General features: G+C 22.6%; 2 protein-coding genes across 54 annotated transcripts in view; both read left to right on the top strand.

Moving 5' to 3' along the window:
- The first annotated feature begins 399 nt into the window (after positions 1 to 399).
- LOC122854470 (glutamine--fructose-6-phosphate aminotransferase [isomerizing] 2-like) lies at positions 400 to 8,602 on the top strand. Of its 4 annotated transcripts, XM_044155134.1 has the most exons (10): positions 400 to 791; positions 2,870 to 2,977; positions 3,200 to 3,289; positions 3,357 to 3,500; positions 3,698 to 3,864; positions 3,942 to 4,083; positions 4,671 to 4,694; positions 5,211 to 5,231; positions 5,698 to 5,858; positions 5,928 to 8,602. In XM_044155134.1, exons 1-10 carry the CDS (start codon positions 785 to 787, stop codon positions 7,140 to 7,142), a joined length of 2,079 nt encoding a protein of 692 aa, XP_044011069.1. In that variant the 5' UTR covers positions 400 to 784; the 3' UTR covers positions 7,143 to 8,602. The 4 variants fall into 4 exon arrangements, with proteins under 4 accessions (XP_044011069.1, XP_044011072.1, XP_044011071.1 ...); XM_044155136.1 differs by lacking the exon at positions 4,671 to 4,694 and having other exon boundaries at positions 433 to 791; XM_044155135.1 differs by lacking the exon at positions 5,211 to 5,231 and having other exon boundaries at positions 433 to 791.
- LOC122854471 (calcium/calmodulin-dependent protein kinase type II alpha chain) overlaps positions 8,143 to 24,669 on the top strand; it is a 45,807-nt gene continuing 29,280 nt past the window's right edge. For 14 of the 50 annotated variants that reach the window (XR_006373967.1, XM_044155180.1, XM_044155164.1 and 11 more), the window contains exons 1-3: positions 8,720 to 9,280; positions 9,501 to 9,644; positions 23,086 to 23,180. Coding sequence is in view for 49 of the 50 variants with exons in the window: in XM_044155180.1 (XP_044011115.1) it covers positions 9,580 to 9,644; positions 23,086 to 23,180 (160 nt within the window). In the remaining variant the exon portion in view is untranslated. Of the gene's footprint in view, positions 9,281 to 9,500; positions 9,645 to 23,085; positions 23,181 to 24,669 lie in introns of all 50 variants that reach the window. The other 36 variants (XM_044155174.1, XM_044155161.1, XM_044155177.1 and 33 more) reach the window with 21 other exon arrangements.

The following is a 24,669-nucleotide window of genomic DNA, read 5'->3' as shown; positions in this document are numbered from 1 at the left end:
TAATGAATATAGTTTAATGAATAAGTATATTAATATACATTCATGCAAATATGTGTTTATTGCAATGATAAATATATGTATATTTTCAGTAGCAATAAAATAAAATTAACCGTTATCCTTAATTTAATTAATGTCCTATTTATTAATTACATAAACCTTTTATTATTTTAATAATTTTAGATGTTGAATTTATTTATAATTAATATACAGTTTTTGTAAAAAGTTTGAACAATGTTCAGTAAAATTTTTAAGTAATTTTAATCTCAACAAAGTAATGAAATTTCTAAATATTGTTTTCTATTAATTTTAAAAAATTTTAACTAATTTATTTTTGAATTTTTATGACAGTAAACAGCCATGTTTGATGTAAATATATATTTTCAATGTAAACGCACCTTTATGTTAAATTACTGCGCACGAGTATTTATTGTCTTAATAATAATAATTACACTATATTTTTTTTTTTATTAGTTTCATAATAATATTTAAATTTGTAAAATTAATTTTATAATAATATTTAAAGATTTGTTTATGATAAAATAAATGGGAAATATTGTGTTAGTGAGTCATTGAATTACCTGTGATTGGTTGGCTTAAGGAAAACAGGTGAAAAGAGGCATAAAAAGTCAGATAAAGCTATGATACCATTCAGAAGGCATCGAGCCAGAATCAACGATTGACTTGAGCTCTTACATTCACTTAACTTTCTCCTTTAAAAATTAAAAAATATAAAATAGTTTTCTTTGTATTGTTATTATTACATCAAGACAACTAAAAATTCATCATGTGTGGTAAGTTTAATTATTTATTTAATTATTATATTAATATTTTTAGTTTATATTGTTTGTCAATTCATTTTTAATATTTACTGTTGGTGTGCAACGTCAACTCTGACACGTTTCTTATTTCAATACTTAATCCCGGTTTAACAGCATGTTCAACAATACTAATTTTTTTTTTTTTTTTTCAACAATTAATTGTTATTAATAAATGACATTATTGTTAATTAAAAATATACACAAACACTAATTAATTTTATTTTTTTAAATAAAAATTAACTAAGTACTAAGTTAATTAAATTTATTAATTTGACAATAAATTATTATAAAAATATAAGGCTATATTTTAAATTTACGTGATAAAAAAATTAATGATAAATCTATTGTTAAATGTTTTTTTTTTATACAAAGTAATTTTTATGTATCTAAAAAAAAAAAACCTAATAGTTATTTAATATTTCGAATAATTGTATAACTGTTTTTTGAAAAGAAAAGAAAAGGTTTTATTTTCTAATATATATTTTTAAATGTTATTAAAATACTTTCTCTAATCTATAAAATTAATTTTTTTTTTTTAAATTTCGATTACTATTGTTGATGGAAAAATCGAAATATTTAGTTGATTACATATTTGACATTTAAAATTATTGCAAATCATACTTTCATATATTTAAAATATCAAAATAAAGAAAGGTATTTTTTTTTTTTAAATATTATCTTGAGTAAGAATTTTCATAGGGTGTTGCAATGTTGATGTAATTTATAGGTCAAAATAAAAATATATATCTACATATTAGTGTTTAGTCAAAAAAGAAATAAAAATAAAAAACATTATCCCGCCTTTGGACAACGACCTACGTCAACAAACCACTGTGTCTATACTTGATATTTTTTTTTTTTTTTTTATTAATAATAAATTTATTTATTTATATATATTTTTTTGAGAACGCCTATCAAGTTTGGTTTATTGCGAAAGACTTTTTCAACCTGGGTGAAAGTTCTTGAGACTCGATCTTGTATACAGGATATTAAATGTTAAAAATTGTACTGACTAGCAACAAAAACAACTGACATTTATCATTTTATTTTTGTATATTTATTGTGCATGAAATTAATACTTGATTCAAATCAAACGAGAAATTAGTTTTTTTTTTTTTTTTTCCTTGTACAATTTATTTTTGTATAAATAATAATATTATTTTAAAAATAAAAAAAATTAGTCTGGGTTATTTTATAATATTTAAAATTCATAATCAACTTTGTATAATTATTTTCCCCAGCAATTTTTTATCGTCAGTATTTCCGCATGATTACAAACTTTCTATATAATGAGAGATAATTTTTTTATTCAATTTTTTTTTCTGTTATTATAAGGGTTTCATTGTACAAATAAAAATATTATTTTTTGTATTTTTTAAATGAAAATTTGTTGCATTGTTGTTTGTTTGTTAAAGCAGGATTAATAATAATTTTTTTTTTCAATTTTTTTTATCAGATTTTTATCGCTGTTGATATTTTTAATGTTTGCTTTACAAGGAACTATAATTATAGCAGGCATTTATGTATTTTTATCAATTCTTAAAATGAATGATTTGATGAATTATTATTTCAAATAGCTTTATTCATTTCGAAAGCCATATTGCTGTTATATATTTCGATTAAAAAAAAATAATACACAGCTTGATGTATAAATAATTAAATACCAGTTATAAATTATAAGATTAAAAAAAAAAAAATACTCCAAGTTGTTTGAAGGGTTTATGTAGAATATACATTGTAAAAAAAAAAATGACATTTAGATAAAAAAGATAAAAATATTCTGGAATGCAGTTGACCAAATGTCATGGAAATAATCGTTTGTTTAATGCTGTTATTTGACTTTATTTTTATTATTATATTTATTGTTAGATTGTTAACATAAGACCTTGAAAGTCACACGATAACGAAAGCCTTTCAAAATCATCGAAAGTTCAATGACGGCTATGATTTTTCCATTAATTCAAGGCCAACAGGAACAAAATTAAAAAAAAAATACATCCAAAAGAAAGCAACTTTTCATTTTAACATTGTTTTTTTTTTTTTTGTTTCAGGAATTTTTGCATATTTGAATTACCTGACGCCAAAAACAAGAAAAGAAATTCTTACATTACTTGTTGGAGGTTTAAAAAGATTGGAATATCGTGGCTATGATTCTGCTGGTAAATATAAATTTTTATTTGTATCTTTTGTTAATTTTATAAAAAAAAAAATAAAGCTACAAAGTTGGTATTTTATTATTCAAATAATAAGAGGACATTAACATCTCGAATATTTAATCGAAAAATGCATTTAAAATTCGATTAAAAAAAAAAACTAGTTCCATTTGTATGACGCACCAAAAAGAATATCAGCTTAATTTTTTAAATTTAATTTTATCTCAGGTGTTGCATTGGATTCAGCAGATAGTCAAGAAATTTTAATTGTACGAAATCAAGGAAAAGTTGTTGCACTTGAAGAAAAAATATTTAACAGTAAGTTTATCAATTAAAGCATCAAAAATCCACAAGATATTTATAAAAAAATAATTTATTTATTTAGGTACGGATCTTGATTTTGATCAATCAACAGAGAGTCATGTTGGCATTGCTCATACTCGTTGGGCAACTCATGGTGTACCATCTGAAGTTAATTCTCATCCTCAAAGATCTGATATTGATCAGGGTTTTGTGGTTGTTCACAATGGTAAATTAAAATTATTTTAAAAATAAATAATAAATATATTACCGGAAGTTTAAAATCATCAGTTATCTTTTATTGATAATCAGTTTTTTTTTACTTTGTTTTAAAAATATTAAATCGATAAGATTGTATCAAGAGTTAACGTTAAAGCTTGTCGTATTAGAAAATAAAATTCTTATCATATTTTAAATGTTTATCAGGTATTGTCACAAATTACAAGGAAGTCAAGACATTATTACAACAAAGAGGATATGTATTTGAAAGTGAAACAGACACAGAAGTTATTGCTAAACTTGTTCATCATCTTTGGACTCAACATCCAACATATTCATTCCGAGAATTGGTTGAACAAGTCATTCAACAATTGGTACATTTTTATATCTTAAAGTTAAAAATATTAACAATTAAATTTATTGATTAATTATTAATTTAAATGATTTTTAGGAAGGTGCATTTGCATTGTGCTTCAAGAGTAAATATTTTCCTGGTGAATGTGTTGCAACAAGAAGAGGCTCACCTTTGCTTGTTGGTATTAAAACAAAAACTCGTCTGATAACTGATCACGTACCCATTCTCTATGGAAAAGGTATTTAAAAAAAAATCATAAACACTTTAAATTCAAAGAATATAATTTTACAGTGTGCATGAATTTATTTATCATAAAAATTCAGGTTTGCAAATGAAATAATTTATTTATTTTTCTAATAAGAGCTAGGTATTGTTTTTTATTTTTTTTTTTGTGTCGCAGGATGATTCAAGATAAATGGTAAAACAATGGGATCTTCAACTAATAACATAAATCCTAATTAAATTATTATAACGTAATTTTGATATTCTTGCATGTTAACTAACTTGTTTCTAATATTTTTTCATTTCTCAATTGGATATCCTCTCTCCAAGTAATCAAGATAAAATTAAAACATCTATATTTTTTTTTTATTTACTATTTAATGATTTATTTCTTAACAAGTAAATAATTGAATTTATTTATCAACTACCATTAGTTGGCTTTATTTTTTCTACTTTTTTTTTTTGTATAAACATTAAATTTAAATTATTAATGATTATGTTAATTAATTATTATTAGTTAATTTCATTTCAATCAACTTTGATACTATACGAGAATTTATTTTGCATGAAATCTTCCTTTGGGCTCGTTCATCAACTGAACAGATGATCTTCCACGCGTGACTAAAGGTACAAACACTATTAATAAAAATTACCTTGGTTTTCCTTTTTAATCTTTTTAAAGAAAAAAAAAAAGACGAGTATTTCATATTTATGTTTGTAACATGGTCAATGTCGCAGGGGTAAATAATTTCCTTGAAATTAAAAAAAAAAAAATAAAAAATCAATGTCATTTTATCAGCGACCTTGATTACACTCTTGTTTCTTTACATCAATCATTTATATCAATTTTTTAAAATCATTTATGTTGTGCTAACTCTTGAGATTTAAAAAAAATAAATAAATAAGTTTTTCTTTTGGCATGCTCTATTTTATACTTTTACTATATTTATTTATTTATTTTTTTACATGTTTAATTTATTTTTTTTGCCAACATTTATTGTAATTATTATTATTATTTTTATTCATCATCACTGATGCATATTAGCTTTGTCAAATTTCATCAATCGACAATGCTTAATGTGATGAATAATGTGTGTGATGTTTTTGTTTTTGTTATGTCAACTTAATTCAACAACTATGAAGAGGGCGAAGCAACAACTCAAGGTATTGTTATGTCTATTATTTGATAAGATAATAATATATATTTATGTGCTTGTGAATGATTAGTATTATTGTATAATTATTTCATTATTTATCAAACTTTTGTCTTTTGCACATTATTAGTCATATAATAGTCATCTGAATTTGGTGTTGGGTAAGAATAAAATAATACATACATTTTTTAAAAAATAAAAAATTCATTTTACCAATAATTTTTTAATAATAATTAATAATAATATAATATAAATTTATTATTGATTATTAACTGACTAATTTTTAACATTATAGATAATAATTTTTTAATTTCAGTAATATATTATTTATTATTGTACACAAACAATGATGATAAATTAATTAACTTGGATCAAGGGCTGATATTGATTTAAACAAAAAAAAAACAATAATAATTTGATAATGATTTTTTATTTATTTTTGTTTTTATATCTAATAAATTTAATTGAATTTACAGGTGATCACAGACCTTATGGACGTGCTACAGAGGTTCCTTTGATATCACGAGCTGATACATCAACTGAATTTCAATCAATGGTTGCCAAAGAAGTTGAATATTTTTTTGCATCTGATGCAAGTGCTGTTATTGAACATACAAATCGTGTTATATATATTGAGGCAAGTTGTTGTTATTGATAATTATATAAATGTTGATTTATTTTTATTAATAATATATTTATAAATTAGGATGATGATGTTGCTGCAGTCAAAGATGGTACTTTAAATATTCATCGTTTACGTAGATGTATGGATGATCCACATGCACGTGAAATAACAACATTAAAAGTTGAAATACAACAAATAATGAAAGGAAATTACGAATATTTTATGCAAAAAGAAATATTTGAACAACCAGAATCAGTTGTTAATACAATGCGTGGTCGTTTAAATTTTCAAAATAATACAGTTACACTTGGTGGTATAACTGATTATATACCAGATATTAAAAGATGTCGTCGTTTAATGTTAATTGGTTGTGGTACAAGTTATCATTCAGCAGTTGCAACAAGACAATTACTTGAAGAATTAACTGAGCTACCAGTTATGGTTGAACTTGCATCTGATTTTCTTGATAGACATACACCAGTATTTCGTGATGATGTATGTTTTTTTATATCACAATCTGGTGAAACAGCTGATACACTTATGGCATTGAGATATTGTAAAGGACGTGGTGCATTAATTGTTGGTATAACAAATACTGTTGGTAGTAGTATATGTCGTGAATCACATTGTGGTGTACATATTAATGCTGGTCCTGAAATTGGTGTTGCTAGTACAAAAGCATATACATCACAATTTATATCACTTGTTATGTTTGCACTTGTTATGAGTGAAGATAGATTATCATTACGTCAAAGAAGAAAAGATATTATTGAAGGTTTAAAAAATTTGGATAATCAAATACGTGAAGTATTAAAACTTGATAATAAAGTAAAAGATTTAGCAAAATCATTGTATGAATTTAAATCACTTTTAATAATGGCAAGAGGATATAATTTTGCAACATGTATGGAAGGAGCATTAAAAGTTAAAGAATTAACATATATGCATAGTGAAGGTATTATGGCAGGTGAATTAAAACATGGACCACTTGCTCTTGTTGATGATTCAATGCCAATTATTATGATTGTCATGAGAGATCCAGTTTATGCTAAATGTATGAATGCATTACAACAAGTTACTGCTCGTGATGGTAAACCAATTGTCATTTGTGAAGATGGTGATACAGAAACAAAATCACTTGCTGCACGTGCACTTGAAGTACCAAAAACAGTTGATTGTCTTCAAGGTATTCTTACAGTCATTCCAATGCAACTTTTATCATTCCATATTGCTGTATTACGTGGATGCAATGTTGATTGTCCAAGAAATCTTGCAAAATCAGTTACAGTCGAATAAATTGTTTAAAAAAAAAAAATTAATTAAATATTTTGTTTTGTCTATTAGAAAATATTTACTTTTAAATAATAATAATAATAATAATTGATATTTTATGTTGACATCTGATTTACACAATGTGCCACAATTATTTTCTGAAAAAAAAAATATTCATCATGAAAATAACATTGACAAGATGTTTTAATATTTTAATATTCATTTATTCTGAATTCCACTCAATTTTTATCATGTGATTTTATAATTATTGTATAATTATAAGTTTTTTTTTTTTTCTTCTTTTCAATTCCATAATACTTGTCAATTTATTCTTTACAATGTTTCAATGAGAAATTAAATTATAGGCACATTCTTCTCTGCATTTAAATCAATTTGTTGAATTGAAAAAAAAAACATACATTTTATTTGTGATCATACTCGTTAACTAATATCAGATGTAATAATAAATAATTTTTACTTAATTTTACAATTAGCTCATAATAATAATTATTAATAAAAAAATATTATTAAAAAAAAAGGTAAAACTATCGAAATTTTTTACACAAAATTAAGAAAATAAAAAAAAAAAAAAAAAACGGAATTATATTTTTTATTTTGAAATTTTATAAATGTATATTGACAAATTATTAATAATAAATTCAAAAAAAAATAAATTTTCAATTACGCATTAATTAATTATAAAAGGATAAAATAAATGAAATTTATTTTAATAAAAAATTCTATACAAGTGTTATTTGATAGAGAAAAAAAAAATATATATCATCGTCATTGTCATTCTGGAGAGTGGAGATCGATGGGGGTAGAAGGAAGCAATATTAAATAAAAGTACAGCCAAGTAGTACAGTAGTTTCATCAGTCAGCCACAAGCGCAAGCGTATTGGGGGTAAATAGAGAGAGAAAGAGGGGCAAGAGAGGAGAAAAACAAAAACTAAAAATAAAAAAACAAATAAATGTGTAAAGTTACAACACACCGGGCGGACTTTTGTTGCGCGCGCTTATCCACTTCTTTTGTTTTGTCGAATATTGTTGACTAGACGCAGTGCAAAATTGAAGTGGTTAAGTAAAGACAGTTATTATAATATTTTAACAATTAAAATTAGCATCAGTGATATAATTATTTGTATTTATAAAAAAACAAAAAACAGTCAATTAGTCATATCAAGAGAGCAAGACACAAAAAATATTTGTGTATAAATTCCAAGAAATAAAATAAACTCATTTATTATTGTTGTTGTCGTAATATTGATCGTGAATAAAAATTAAAAAATAAATGATCTAACAATTAATACAATTTATTTATAATTTTCATTTTTTTTTTTTTTTTGTTTTTTTTTTTTGCAATAAATAATAAAATGATAAAAATGTGTGTGGTATTTTGAGTTTGCTCATGGCTATCAGTGTAAGATCGAGGAAGCAGCAGCAGCATCATCATCAACATCAGCATCTCGGTCGTTTTGCTTGAGGTATATCTAAATTTAAAGTGTGTAGGCAGAATAAACGAAATAAACCATATATACATCAACCAAAGTGACGACAATTCATAAAGTGACTGTCCTCGAAACGACGAGTCTATATTTTACTCCAAAAAAAAAAAAATTTTTTACAACATCAAATTGATTATCATAAATATTTAAAATAATAATAAATATTATTATTTATGCAGAAATATTTAATAATAATAATAATAATTTCTTAAATAAATAAATAAAACAATTGAAAATAAAAATTTAGTCGAAAAAAAAAAAAAAAAAAAGGGATTGTAGCCCTCTCGGTTGTATGATTATTGGCTGCGCGAGTTTACCAACCGGCGACGACAAACGTCGACGAATAACAGACGACGACGACGACGGCAGGCGCACTGTGTATTAAAAACAAAAAAAAACTACGTGAGTCAGTCGACGGTCTGCCGGCAATCGGTGCAGATGTTTTGACATTAACTCTTCAATTTTATTATTATTATTATTGATAAAAAAAATTAAATTGTGTGTGCTCCAATATTGCTGTTAGACACATAAAATTGTATTGTGATTTTTTTCATCTATTGAGTAAATGTGAAAAATAATTAACAAACAATCATATATTTTTATGTATTTTTTTTTTTTTCACTATTTAATTTATTGATAATATTTTAGAATTTTTCGGTTAGTATATACTCACAGATTATCGATCGTGTTTGACCCTTGTTTAAATTTATTTTATTTTATTATTTATTAGAAAAAAAAATATAGACAATTTGATGATTTTTATTATTTTAAAAAAATTTTAATTCAATTTGTCATTGTGTCAAATACAAAATATATAAATATATATTGATTGATTGTTAAATAAAGTGTTATTTATAAACAAGTTTTAATAATTTAGAGAAAAAAAAACAAATTGAAGAATTTATTTATTGTTTAGTGTGTTTAGAATAAATTTTTGAAAATTACAACTGATCAGTATGGCTGCTCCAGTTGCGAGCACACGATTCAGTGACAACTATGATCTCAAAGAGGAGCTTGGAAAGTGAGTAAAAAAAAAATTTTAATATTTATTTTGTATTGATATTTGTTTATTTTAAAATTAGTAAATATTAAAGATAATATTTACATATTATTTAGCTGGACAATTTGTTTACATATATAATATTTGATTTGTATGTAAAAAATTTTTAAACCGCGTGTTTTGATTTTAATTCTTTGGCGTTTATTCCTTATTTTGAATTAATTTTATTTTTGTATTATTATTTTTTCCTCCAATTGTAGAATTATTTTTTAAATCATTATATATTATTTTACTTGATGACATTGCTGACAAACTAAATTCAGTTATGACTTTCACTCATATCAACAAAAATTTCTCGTTTTTCCTCATGATTAATTAACAAAATAATGAAAAAAAAAAGTTGAAATAAAAAGAGAATAAATTACTATACTCAGCCATACTTAGCGCAAAAGAATTCAGTTTTCTTTTTTTTATTTTTTTAATGACATTTATAGTGAATTTTATGTTGCGCATTGAAAAACCGGACATTTAAGACAACTCATGTCGGCCATGACTGGTTGTTGCTGAGCATTGCACTTTGCGCAAAATCAAATAATATATTAAAAAAAAAAAAAATAGAGTTGAAATTTTAATAGTAAATTACAGCGTGAATTATTTATTTTAAATAGATAAAAACGAAATAGATGCAGGTAAATGGCAAGTTTGTTTGATGATGAATCATTGATTCGTTGTTTTTTTTTTGGAAACAAAATTATTAAAATTTTATGGCAATAAATAATATTTACCGGTCAATTGTCAAATAATTATGGAGCATTTTTCAGTTAGTTGAGTAATTTTCTTCATTTACTATTTATCATTGTGGATTTATAACTAGCTGATGAAATAACACAATATTTTAATTGAAATAAGAATAAATATAGAGAAAATTAGATGAACTTTTTAACGATTTAAATCAACTCATCAAAATAAATACATCATTTATTTTAACAAAATTAATTTTTGTTTTTATAAATATATTTAAATATATTTATGAATCTTCTTTCTTTATTTTTTTTTATTTTTCTTTTTGCAAATGAGCGCAAGTCATGATTTAAAAATGACAACGGCAGGTGGTTGTTGTATTACGACGTATATATCATTTGCACTATTATGCTTTGACTTCATACGCATACCGTCAATCTGACTGTATAATTTACGACAATTTAATTTTTTTTTTCGTCGTAAATTATTTCGGTACTACTCACTATACTTGCATTTTATTTTAAAAATAACATTTAAAATTTACAAAAATACATTTACAAAAATGTTAATTTTAAAATGAAAAATTAATTATAAATATATTTACAACAAAAATTGATTACTTTATAAGTTATATTTTTAAAAATATATAAAACTTTTTTAAATTAATTACAATTTTATATCAAGTTGTTAATTTCAAATATAAATTTTTAATTCCATCAACTTGATTATTATTGTATTATCAAACTTGAATTATTGAAAATTTTTTTAAGCATATTTATTTAAAAAAAAAAAAAATTAACAAATTAATTACCACATTTATTATTAGATATATATAAAATAGTAAGTTGAAGGCTTTCATATATAATTTTGTGTAACACGTGTATGGCCTATTCGTTGAATAATTATTTTTATATTCCACCTGTCCAGTGAGATATGAATAATTCATTGGGTCATCATATTACCCTGAACATATTCACATAATACATTGTATCTATAATTATATCGATAAAATATATTTAATCGATAATTTATCTCCATCAAAAGTAGGGATTAAATATAAAAAAATTGTTTATTTTACTTGAGGCTTTTCGAGGACATTTATATTTTACATCAACACTCCTTTTTTTTCATTGATAAAAATCAATTTAACTCAATCTATTTGAAAAAAAAACTATTCAATCGTTTTTCGTTAAAATTTTTATTAAACAGCCTTTTATTTTTGCACTTGAAATAATTTATTTTCCATTTGTTTATATAAATTCTTTTTTTTTTTTAATAATTTTAAATTAACAAGTTATTTATTTTTTTGTCTGCCAGTATAAATTATTAAAATTAAAAACAATTTGATAGATAAAATTGACAACAATATCTTTAATTTAAAAATAAATTGTTTTGTTTTTAATTTATTTAAAATATTTTGTCATTATAATATGATGATGATTGAATTGAATGAGAACCCATTGGACTAATAAGTAGAATTGTGTGACATTTATATTTGCATATATATGAATTGACAAGTACAATTCATACAGTATATATATTTAGTATATACTATTATACTTGAAGTAGCAACATTATCATCCTCGTCAACACAATCGTTATACACATATATGTTTGTTAAAATGAAAGCAGTAGACATACTACTCAGAAGTAGGAGAAGCAAAATCATAATTTCAAAGTGGGTCATTGAAATGGTATTGAATAATAATATCAATCTACATTTACACCTGAATACCATGCAAATAAATATACATAAATTCATATATATTTATTTATGTCTGAATAGTATGACAAACTATAGATTCACTGGCCCCATCATCATCATCATCAACTTGAAATTTAATAACACAAATAATTTTGTCAATCATATTTTGATTTGTTGTTAAATTTTCATTTAAAGATTTATTAACTAAATCAAAGTAAATACTAAAAACAAAACAAGTTACCGTGTTATCATGACAATAAATAATACTACACAATTTTTTTTTTTTTTTTTAAACAATAATAATAATTTATTTAAAAAAAAATGACAAATAAAAAAAAAATAGAAAAACATTTTATTATCATGGCATATGGTTTATTATCACGCGATAATTTGTATTTTTTTTTTCCTGTTTAGTTTTATTCATGTACATTATTTTATAATAATATTATTATTTTTTTTTTTTATTGTTTTATATTATATGAAAAAATTAATATTGTTATAAATTGAATAAATCTCAAACCAATATCAGTGTTTTGTTTACCAGTGGTTAAACGCGAACAATTTCCGTCTTAGTGGGTGTGAGCATGAAATTATTATCGTAAACGCAATTACAGTGGTAAATAAAAGGGGGGAAAAGAGGAGGAGGAAATAAAGAGGGTGATTGTCCAGCAGCGATACAAATCGTGTAATTGCTATCGTGCCAAAGCAACAAATTCTCGAGCAATTTTAATTATTTTATATAATAAAAATAATAAAATAATTTTTATTTTTTATATAATAATAATTATATTATTGTTTTTATATTATTTAAGTATTTATTTTTATTTAAATAGTGGTTTATTGTCATTAATTTTCAACTATTATATATTGATCGAAAAAAAAATGGAAAATAAATATAAAATAGATACATAAATAAAATAAATAATATATATTTTGTGCGTGATTAATGATGAGGGGTATATTCTTGAATAAAGGGGAAAAAATAAAATTTATATTTATATATTTGAATGTGCGTGTAAACATATCTAGAGTTGGATGATTATCGAGTAGACAGGGTACGCGTGCGCATATTTAATAAACGGCTAAATCATAAAGACAATAATGACCTTTTTTTTTTCTATCTATTTTTTTTTTTTTAATTTAACATTTAATATCACGTGAAATAAAAAAAAAATATATATAAATTTTTTTCGTTCAACATAAATTGGTATTTTTAATAATAATAGGAAATTAAAACTGAAAAATAGTTTGAATTTTATTTATAAGAAATTTCTACTTTTTTTTTGCACTTTTATTTTTTATTAATTTTTTAAAACTTTAATATCATTTAAAATAGATTTTTTTTTTTGTTTTAATTTATAATAATAATAAAATTTTTTAAACTTTAAAGTTTAACATAAAATATATATTTCAAGATAACAAAATATATATTCAAGGATAAAAATTTTTGTTCTTGAATAAATTTAATTAATTATCAAAAATTTATCACTGTTTTATTTATTTATATTTTTTTTTTATAAAAAAAATGTGAATCATTATGCAAATAAAATAATTAACCTGAAAAAAAAAAATAACAATAATAATTGACAATTAAAAACTAAAGTTTATAAAAATAAAAAAATAAAAAAAAAAATAGTTAATGAGCTAAAAGTTTTATTAATTGAATTAGTAAACATTTTTATGGTTTAATTATATTAATATAATGTTAATTAAATATTTTAGTATATATCACAAATGTTGAAAATCGATTGTTTGTTACTGTCATGTATAATATACCCCTTTATTTTGTGTGTTTGTCATGTGCATGTGTGTTACCAATGCCGCCGACAACCCGTGGTGAATTTTATTTTTCAATTATATCCCGTTGACATCAGTATATCAATTGATACATATAAATACACACCTAAATTATCGATAAAATTTAAATCAATTAAATTGTATTTTTAAATTAAATTAAATTTTCATTTAGTCTATTTACTATTTTCTCTTATTTTTATTTAAATAATTTCTCTCTGATTTTGTTATAATTTAAACACTAATTCTATAAAATTTGGTAATTTTTAATTTTATTATTTAAAAAGATAATTTTTTTTTTAATTTATAAAGATATATGCTAATTTATAAAATATATATTTTAGTAAATTAATATGACGTTAAAATCTTTAGGCTATTATCCAAGAATTGGTGTATAAAACTTTTTGAATGTTATAAATTTGGTTTATGTATTTTAAAGTCATGTACATGTATATATACGTAAAATGTAAAATGAAATAACGGTATAATATATAAGGAACAAAGCTGTGCTTCAATTTGATCGTTAATCTTCCAACAACTTTTCACTGATATATCTTACTGAATTTTACAAGGGAGATTTTTCAAGAAAAAGCGTTTTTTCAAAATGTCTTACTTTTGTATTTACATATTCACATTACAGAGATCTAACTCAAACTCAACTTATTCTTCTTTATTTTTTTTTTTTTACTTTTTACTTTTTATATTATTTTATCCTCACTAGTTTTTTTTCTATACATCTTTTTATCATCTTGTTTTTTTTTTTTCTTTCGTCAGTATGTGCTTACGACACATTGGGCGTTTTATATTTTATAGTGTCAAACAAAATCGATTTTTTTTTTTACATTCATCACGTGTTTTTTTGTATTAAGTATTATTTTTATATACTCATGTGTGTTTTTTTTGTATGACATAATAATAAAATAAAAAATAGTACAAAGCAATTCGTGATAATGTAACATTTTTCAAAAATTTTCATGCCTTTTTTTTTTTTATATATATAAAATGTAATAAATTTTGATTATAACAATGATACGCTTTGAAATACATTCAAAATGAGGAAATATTTTTTTAACAAGATGATAAAATCTTTATGAATTTTTTAAATGCATTTTATTATTTTTTTTTATTATTTATTTCAATGTTTTTTTTATCGTTTATCTAATCACTGTATGGATTTTATTATTTAAAATAAAAATATATACTTCTATAAATTTATTTCTTTGGAATATTTAAATTTTGAAAATAGAAAAAAATATTTACAAATGGATAGTAAATTAATACACGTATGGTAAATAGAATTTAAATTTAATTTTTGGAATGCAAATAGATTTTTTTTCTTTTTTGGAAAAAAAAAAAATATATGTACTGTATTTTATTTAGGATCCTCTTGTTAAACCTATTGACACGAGAGTTTACCAGATGAGCAATAGTCACTCGCTTGTTCTTGTAAAACTTTACTATTATTTTTTAACGTATTTATTTTTTTTTTGTTTGTCACTGAACAAGTATTAATTCACCTGCATACATAAAAGCCTCTTGGTTCATCCAACATAATTACAATACAAAACACACTTGTTTAATTATTTTTTATTTAAATATAAACATTGTTATCTTTCTCTTTTTACATCTGTCAATAATTATCAACAAATAATATGTAGTAATTATTATAAAAATACACTTGTATCTATGTTCTATTTAAAATTAAATAAAACACTAATTTATTTCATCCATCGGTCATTTAAATTACGAATATTAATTAGTAATTTATTTTTTTAATTTATACAATTAATTTAATTATTAAATTTTCGATAATATATATTTTAAATTTAATTAGTTGTTTGTTTACTTTTAAATAAAGCCGACAATAGTGTTTATCTATTGATTTTTTTTTTTAAATTTGAAATAAGCAATCGTTAGTAATTTTAAAAAATAATTTTCTGAATTTATTGAAAGTGTTAGAAAGGGCGTTTTTAACATTTTGATCGTTGATATTCAACAATCTTTTTTTGCGTGTATAATTTCTAAAAATAGAAAAAATATATATTTAAATGAAAAAAAAATAGTAAATGCCGGAAAAAAATATATATACATTTACAATTCATGATATTTTTCCTTGACAAACAATCGATTTTTCCTCCCTCTTTTTATTATTTTTGTTTTCCACCCTTCATTGCTATTCTCTTATACTTCAACCCCGTTTGGTTTTATTTATTTTTTCCTTTTTTTTTTTTATCATCAACAACAACTCGTGGTTTTTACTCGTCTGCTTTTATCACCACTACACTGTTACATATTCCTTTGTAAATTCCAGCAATATATTTTCCACAAGTATTTCAATACAATAAAAAAAAAAAAAATGAAAAAGAAAAACATAATAATAAAAGTAGAAATCTAAAATTTATTATTTGAGAGTTTTTTTTTTCTTCTTTATCAAATAATAAAATATAATATAATTTTAAATTCAATATTTATTATTAAATTTTTTTCATTTTTAACCCACAATTTTACAAATTTTTTACTCAAAAGTTTTCAATAAAATTAAAAAAAAAAAACCAGGTGTAAATTAGAATGATAATAATAATCATAATAATTTTCCAGTCGAGTTCAAATAATATAATTCTTGTTATAATACTGAGAAACATTTTAATAGACAAGTAAATTTACCAAACTTTGCATATATTTGTTATAATGATGATAATAAAATTCATTGTTATATTTAATTTAAAATTGATGAATACATTCAAAAACTTTATATTACATTTAAATATTTATCATTTGAATATCAGTTAAATTCATACAAAATTTTTTAAGTAAACTAAAATTATCTTTAAAAATTACAAACTAATATTTTTGATTGTAAAAGTTTATTCATCAGCAATTCTATAGTTAATTTTTAAATTGATATTTTAATTAACTGTATCATTAAATAGAAAATTTAATTAAAAAAACAAATTTTTAAAATACATAATTGTATATATTTTTAAAAAACAAAAAAAAAAAATTAAACAATACTTTTTAACAAGACTTATTGTTCCCCCTGGTATACACAATATTGCGTCAGGTATAATTTTTTTTTTCCAAAATAAACGACTGCCTCGCGGGAATTAGTAAAAAGGAAAAGCCTCTTATTCATTTTTTTTTTATTTTTATATTTTTTTGTAAGACCTGAATCCTAAAAAAATTGGGAGGTATATGACGCTCGTGAGTTGCCTCAGGGATTTATTATATTTTTTATATTTTTTCTTGGATATGTACAGGGAGAAAAAAAATTAAATTAAATAAAGTTATATGTGTTATTTACCCACATGCACATGAATGCATACGAAGGGATGGTTGCTTTTATAAATGAAAAAAAACAATTTCAAATCGATGCCAAAATTATAGTGGACTTTGCTCGATAACGCTAAAAGATTATATGGGGTTTTTACAATGCACATATGTCTTATTGAAAATATATATAAATGTATGTGTAAAAGACAAATCGAAAATAATTCAATCGAGACAGCTCGTTGCAGGAAAAAGGATATGGTCTTTGTTGTTCTTTAAGGTCCCCAATGATTGTTAGATATTACTCTGGTGAATAGGGATCTATTTCCATTTAGTTTATTTATTTAATTTAATTTTTTTTTTTATTTTTTTTCGGTAGAACCCTCATTCTTTACTGATGGCATATAATGATTAAGTTGTACTTGTTGAATATTAATTTTTTTAAATTACACAGTGAATTGAAAAAAGCTTTTTACATGATTTATTTAATATTTTAATGGAAAAAGTAAAAAAAAAAAATACTTTTACATTTCTTAGCATGTTATTTTTAACTCACAAAAAATAATTAAAATATAAAATGAATATAAAAATGTTATTAAAATAAATGAGTTTATAGTTAAAAATTTGATAAAATATATAAATAAATTTAATAATTAAAAAAAAACTTATTTAAAGTATATTAAAAGGGTAAAATATAAATTTACAAAATAGATATATGCTAATGTTGACGTGGTAAATGGTATGCTATTAGTTTAATGACAGAAAGTAGATTTTTTTTTATTTTCTAAAGTTAACGAGACACACAGTGGCCTCTTGGTGATCGATCGATTTGATCGATTAGTGTCTTAGCTCGTGCAGCAACGACACAATTTATCCAACGATAACGAGACATTTGTCTCCTTAAAAAAAAAACAAAAACAATTTAAACAATAATAATAAAAATTTGTACTTGGTTGTACCATTTTACTGAGAGAATTTTAATGTTGATACATCAGTTTGTAGATAAATACATCACATGCGGGTGCTCAAAGTACACTTTTTTATTTTTTTTTTATTTTTACGACATTTATTTCACATGTATCAACATCAAAAGATCCATCAAATTTTTATTTATCAATATCGTTCATTTGTTTATCCTAAATTTATTTTAAAATGCTATTTTAATCATTATTTTAATTTTCATAATTATTTATTTAAATGACAATTATTGAGCAAAATAGAAACAATAAAAAATGTCGTTTAAATAATCCACTTGTGTATGTAAGAAAAGTCGTTTGAAGTTTTTCAACATATAATCTTTTGCTCAAAGTAATTTTATGTATATGACCCTTCAACAGATTTATTGTCATCGTATATAAACTACTGAATAACGTACAAGAAAATTCCATTAGAAAAAATAAAAATTGGCTTTGTTAAAGTTTTAATGTTGCTAGAATTTTATTTATAACATATAGCTGCACACACAAAAAGTTTAAATAAAAAAAAAAATAAAAGTGTAATGGATAAAATAAATATTGTTAGGGAAAAATTATTATTTATTATATATATATTCCTTGAGTATATAAACAATTGATGCGTTAAAAGACAAAGCATTCGATATTATTCACTGAGCTGCAATATTTAACAGACAATTTTATCATCATCTCTATGATGATGCACCTAATTAATTAACGTAAAACTGATAAATATTCATTGGAATTATTTGGCCTTGTATATTATTCATAAATATGAGAATCTTAAAATACAATATTGGTCTTTGAGCTACTGTATATCATGATTCATATACATAAAAGCTAATATAATTTAATTTAAAAATCTATAAAATATATTTTACAATTTAAATTTATTAACTATAATATTAAAATTCATTAAAAATATTAATTTAAAATGAAAAAATATATATTTTAATATTATTTATATACGACAAATAAATTTATATAAATCTTTTTATATTTTAAAGATCGATTTGTGTTGGATTGAAGTTTTATCCATGATAAAACATCTTCAAATTTTTTATATTAAAAAATTTTCTTTTATTTACTTTTTTTTTTTTTTTTAAATATTTATGTGAAGTAGCCAGGATTGGAAATTGAGTCTGTGTGTCAGGGTTTTCATTGGAGCTTTCAAAGTGTACTATCGACCGCATTTTGTGCCCTCTACCCCTCTTTGGTTTAACCTCTTTGTCGCTTCCTGTCTCATTTTCTCTTATTTCCTCTTCAACTATAAACTCCCTCGTATCAAGCACACATATGTATTCGACTTTTTGATGCCCTTTGCCTGTTCATACAGCTTCTCTACACTTGTGATCCCATCTCATCGTATCACCATTCTCATATTCCAACTACTTATTTTCAAGAAGATCTTATTTTCTAAATTGACACGATTATATACGTCGTGCCAAATTACATCATTTTTTTTATTTTACACATCCATCAAATAACCCATTTTTAAATTCAAACAATATACATCTATATTTATTTCAACTCAAATATTTATACTTAATTAACATCGACAGTTGAATAATGTAACATTGATTTTATCATTCACCTCGCAATAATGAATATTATATCCTTTTAAATCATAAAATTTATAAATACCAATATTAAAATAACCCTCAGTCAAAATTTTAAAAAATGTCTGACTATAGAGGATTATTATCACTTGAATTACAAATATTACATATGACAGTTGACAAGTATTTATTAATAAATTGTTTTTAAAAAAAAAACTCATCAAAAATACTGAGACAAATTAAAATTAAATATATACCCAAGTATTTTATTTTATTTATGTAAAAATTAATAAAATAAAATAATAATTAATAATAATTTTTTATGTATATTTTTTTTATCGATTTGACCTGTACTGGGGAAACGCATGTGACGCATTTTCTCTTCATTTATGTATATGTGGAAAATCGGTATAATGCTTCATAGTCATTTTATTTTTCTCTCTCCCACTTTTGGGGATTCTTGAGCCGCGAATACAAACCCCGCCTGGGATAAAAGGGGAGCTTGCGCATGGCTCATCGATCCATGCGGCGCAAGAGCCAGAGATATTTGCTTTTATGTTATATATATACATATATAGATAGGGTGGATTATAGGGGTGCGGGTTGCAGAAGGTGAATTTGACCCTTGTCGATTTTTTTTTTTTCTTTTTCTTTTTCTCTTTTCCTTATATTATTTTTTCTTCCTTCCTTTCTTTTTTTTTTTTCGCCCTTTTCAATGCATCTTTTATTTTAATTTTTAATTTTTTTTCTATTTATTTATTATTTTCTTTTTTCTCATTTTATCTATGTTCTATCTCTTCTTTTGTATATGTATATTTAGTATAGCAGCAGCAAGTTTATCGTTTTGCCCTGGTTGCATAAGCACGCTTAATTTGCAACGCCTAGATAAATTTATTTTACCAACTTGCCATTTTTTTTTTTCAGCTCAATGTCTAATTTTCAACTGGAAAATGTCCTTTTTGTATATGACACTTATAATTTTATACCGTAATATTTAAAAATTATATTTAACTTAAATTTTTATGTATAGTTTATTTCTTCTTTGAAATAATTAATTTAAATTTAAATATATATGAGGTTTTTTATAAATTTTATTTTTAATTGAAAAAAGAAAAATTTAAAAAACTAATTATTTTTAATCAGTTTAGTATATAAAAAAAATGAAAACACACAAGTTTATTAATTTTTTTTGCATGAAATATATTTAGTTGAATAGTTTCTTGTTTGATAAAGTTTTGCTTCGTTGATGAAAGTTATGCACAACTATATATCTTTTTGTCTGTTTTATTTTTTTTTTTATATTTTATTTTTATTATCAATTGTTGAGTCTTCATATAGAAGTGTCTGATAAGTTTGACAATAGGTATATGTTCATAACTTACTTCCTCTTTTATTCTAACAAAAATATAAAATAATTTTTTAAATAAAATTTAAAGTTTATTTCTTTTTTTCAATTCAATTTATTATTTTTTTTTACCATGTTGATACTGATCAAACGGAGTAAGATCTTTTCTATTGTAAAAAAGCATCATATATAAATAATATCCATGTCAATTTTAAACTGCAAAAACGTAAGAGGATTTTTTATTTCTTAAATTTCAATATAATAAAAAATTTAAATTTCATATTCAATAGCCAATTCGATTTATATGATTTATAAAAAAATTTTATCTCGACACTGCATCTTGCTTGAAGCAACAAAAATTATAAGAAATAAAATATAATAAAATTTCAAGAAAATAAATAAAAAAAAAAAAAGTAACAAGACAATAAAGAGCACAGGTCACTGAATATTAAAAATTGTATGTCTCCTTCAAAATCTTTTCTCATCTATGCCTCTTTATTTTTTTTTTTCTTTTCATTTTACAGTCTTGGCACGTTCGACCTTTACAGAGGTAAAAAAAAATACTAAAAAAAAGCAAACGAAAATTGAAACGTGTGTTCCTTATTCAGTACTTTTTCGGGACTATAGAAATAAATTCTGTAAATCTTTTGATGCGTGATTCAATCACGTGTCAATATTTTATCCATCAAATTTTTTAATAGAAAATTTATTTTTTAATTATATTTCATCATCTTGATTCTTTACTAAATAAAATTTTTTATTTTTAAATTTACAAAGTTTATCGTTTTTTTTAATTGCGTCAGCAGTGACGCAATCAGACAAAGCATTTGCAAATTTGATAAAGAGAAACAGAGGCTTGTTTTACGTCATTGTTTGTTCATGACGAACAAATTTATTGATCATCAGTTTCATTGATTTATCAAAGATTATCTGTTTGTGTTTATTCTAAAATAACAAATTCGTGATAAAAAAAAAAAAGCATACAAATACAAATAATTCAATCAAGTGTTTTATATATTGTTGTTAATAAAAATTATATTTGTCTAGTCAATTGGATATATACAAAATGACAAAAAAAAAATTTCAATATACATATTTACACATTACTCAACCGTGAAAATATGATTTCATATATTTTTTTAAATTATTGAATTTACAATTGCAATTTGTATATTTTTGTTTGTATTTTTTTTTCTGTGTTCAAGTGAATGAACATAAAAGAAAAAATTAAACTATTTTCGAGAGAACTCCATTCAAATTCAATGGTGTGATTTAGCCTTTTGTGTTTGAATTCATGAAAATAGAAAAAAATGTTCTTCTTTACATTTTTATGTTGAAATTTTCATAGTCAATTTATTTATTTTTTTTTTTTAATATTATTTTTATTATTTCTCAAGTTGTCCTTGATGAGATTGTTAATCTGATCAAACACTCAAAGTTCAAGAAAGGCTTCGTATTTACCAAAAGGTGAAAGTAAAAAAAAAAAAAGAAAATATATATTATAATCTCCAAAGCATTGAAATATGAACTATTTTTTAATTTAGATTTTTTTTCTTATATTTTATTTATAAATATCATGTCAATCAAGAATTGGGACTTGATGAAAATATAGGTCGAGAGATGTTGAGGGACAATACATTACAAATGCATAATCGATTTTTATTTTTTCTTATGGTTAATAATATACACAAACAACTGAAAAAAAAATAAAATAAAACAAAAAAAAGGGTTGTAATACTTTTTTAGATCGCCAAATGAGATGAACAATGTTGAATGAAGTAAAATAAATTTGATGGGATGATGATGATGCTTGATTGAGTAACTCATTCTATATATTTTTTTTTTTTTCTTTGGCCTTCAAACACTTATCGTTGATATTTATTTAAAACTATCCTTCTAATGCCATTTTTTTTTCCATAATTTATTGCTTCATCAATTAATAAGGTGAACAAATTAATTTTTTTTTTTCATTTTCTTCAAGAATATTTTATTCATAAATATTATATGCATATATATTTAAATTAATATAAATATTATTTTTTTATTTATATATAAATTTTAAATAAATATTTAATTTTGTTATTTTATTTTTTTTCAGAGGTGCTTTTTCCGTTGTACGAAGATGCGTACAAAAAAGTACTGGATTAGAATTTGCAGCAAAAGTCATCAATACTAAAAAATTATCGCAAAGAGGTATGTTTAAAAATAAAATAAATAAATATATAAACTTTACGTGATTTTTTTTTATTGACAAATAATCACAGGTGTCGAGAAAATAATGTATTTTTTTTTTCCAATAAGTTTATTACCATGTTATGTATTTTTATCGACCTGGCAAAGCTTCCAAGGCTAAAAAAACTTAACGATAAATAATATAATAAACGAGAAAAATAGTTTTTAATTTTTTTTTTCTAACTGGTATAAGTAAGTTTAGACAAATTATGGGGTAATTGAGATGAAGGTAGATATTAAAATAATAATAATATTAAATCTATACAAAAATAATTTGAGGTACGTCATTTAATATATGCGCTCGTGAATTTTTTTTTATTTTATTATTATTTTTATTTTCATGAGCAGTGGTAGTCGTCTGGTCTGTCTAAAACGGCAACGTTTATTGTCACGTTGCCAAAATTCCATCTCGAATAACGCCACGAACCGTTTTCAGACACCTCGTGGTGGTATTGCATTGAATCATGGTTATTGTAGTCATTGTGGTTTATTAATAACAAAATAAATGAAACATCATCAAAAATAATTTATACATAAAATTTTAATATATATATAAAATAACATAACCCGAGTATTTAAAGACGCATGAAAATATCAATAAAATAAAAAAGATATATTTAAATTTATGTCATTATTATCCTTTTTCCCACGAAATAAAATTAGGCTAATCCTATTGCGTGGAAAAAAAAAATACAATGCCTAAAAAAAGCTCGGTTGGATACATAAATTCAAATGAAAAAAAAAAAAAAGATCCTATTGCTGGAAAAAGCTACAAAATTTAACAAATAAAATTTCAAATTTAAAATGATATTTTTCTTTTTTTGGAAAAATTAATTACATTATTTTGTGGAAATGTGATATTGAGTTTATTTTTTTTTTTTTACCTGACAAGTTTATGGATAGCCTGATAAATCGAATGATGATAATAAAATAATAATAATAATAAAAATTATATTGAGTTTGTTTTTGGTATATATGATCGAGGATATACTTTGATAATATAAATTTGCGAAGCCAAAAGAGCGTTATAATCGCATCAATCAAAATAGTGCACAAGGCAAAAGTGAAGATTATTCGATAAACGGCGCAACGCATTCTCCCACAATCTTAATCGAGTTATAAATTTGAGTAACGAAAAAAAAAAAATATCCCTTATGTAAAAAAGAAAGTTGTCTTGCATGCATGAAAAATTATAAAACAAATTAATTTTGTCCTCTCGCTAAAATTTGTTGAATATAAAAATTAAATTCTCTCAAAATAATCAATACATTTTTTTTTTTTGTATAAATAAAATTTGTTTAAATAATAGTTAGTTGTAAATAATTTTTATGTTTTTAAATTTAGCCAAATGATTTAACATGTCAAATTCATGTAATAAATTTAACACGCTTTGCTTTTGTCTTCCAAAAATAAAAAAAAATAAAAAATACTCCATAAAATATTCTTGGCA

This window comes from Aphidius gifuensis, linkage group LG4, assembly GCF_014905175.1.
Source record: "Aphidius gifuensis isolate YNYX2018 linkage group LG4, ASM1490517v1, whole genome shotgun sequence".
In the NCBI taxonomy this organism is placed as follows: domain Eukaryota; kingdom Metazoa; phylum Arthropoda; class Insecta; order Hymenoptera; family Braconidae; genus Aphidius; species Aphidius gifuensis.
This window is presented reverse-complemented; position numbering and strand designations above follow the sequence as displayed.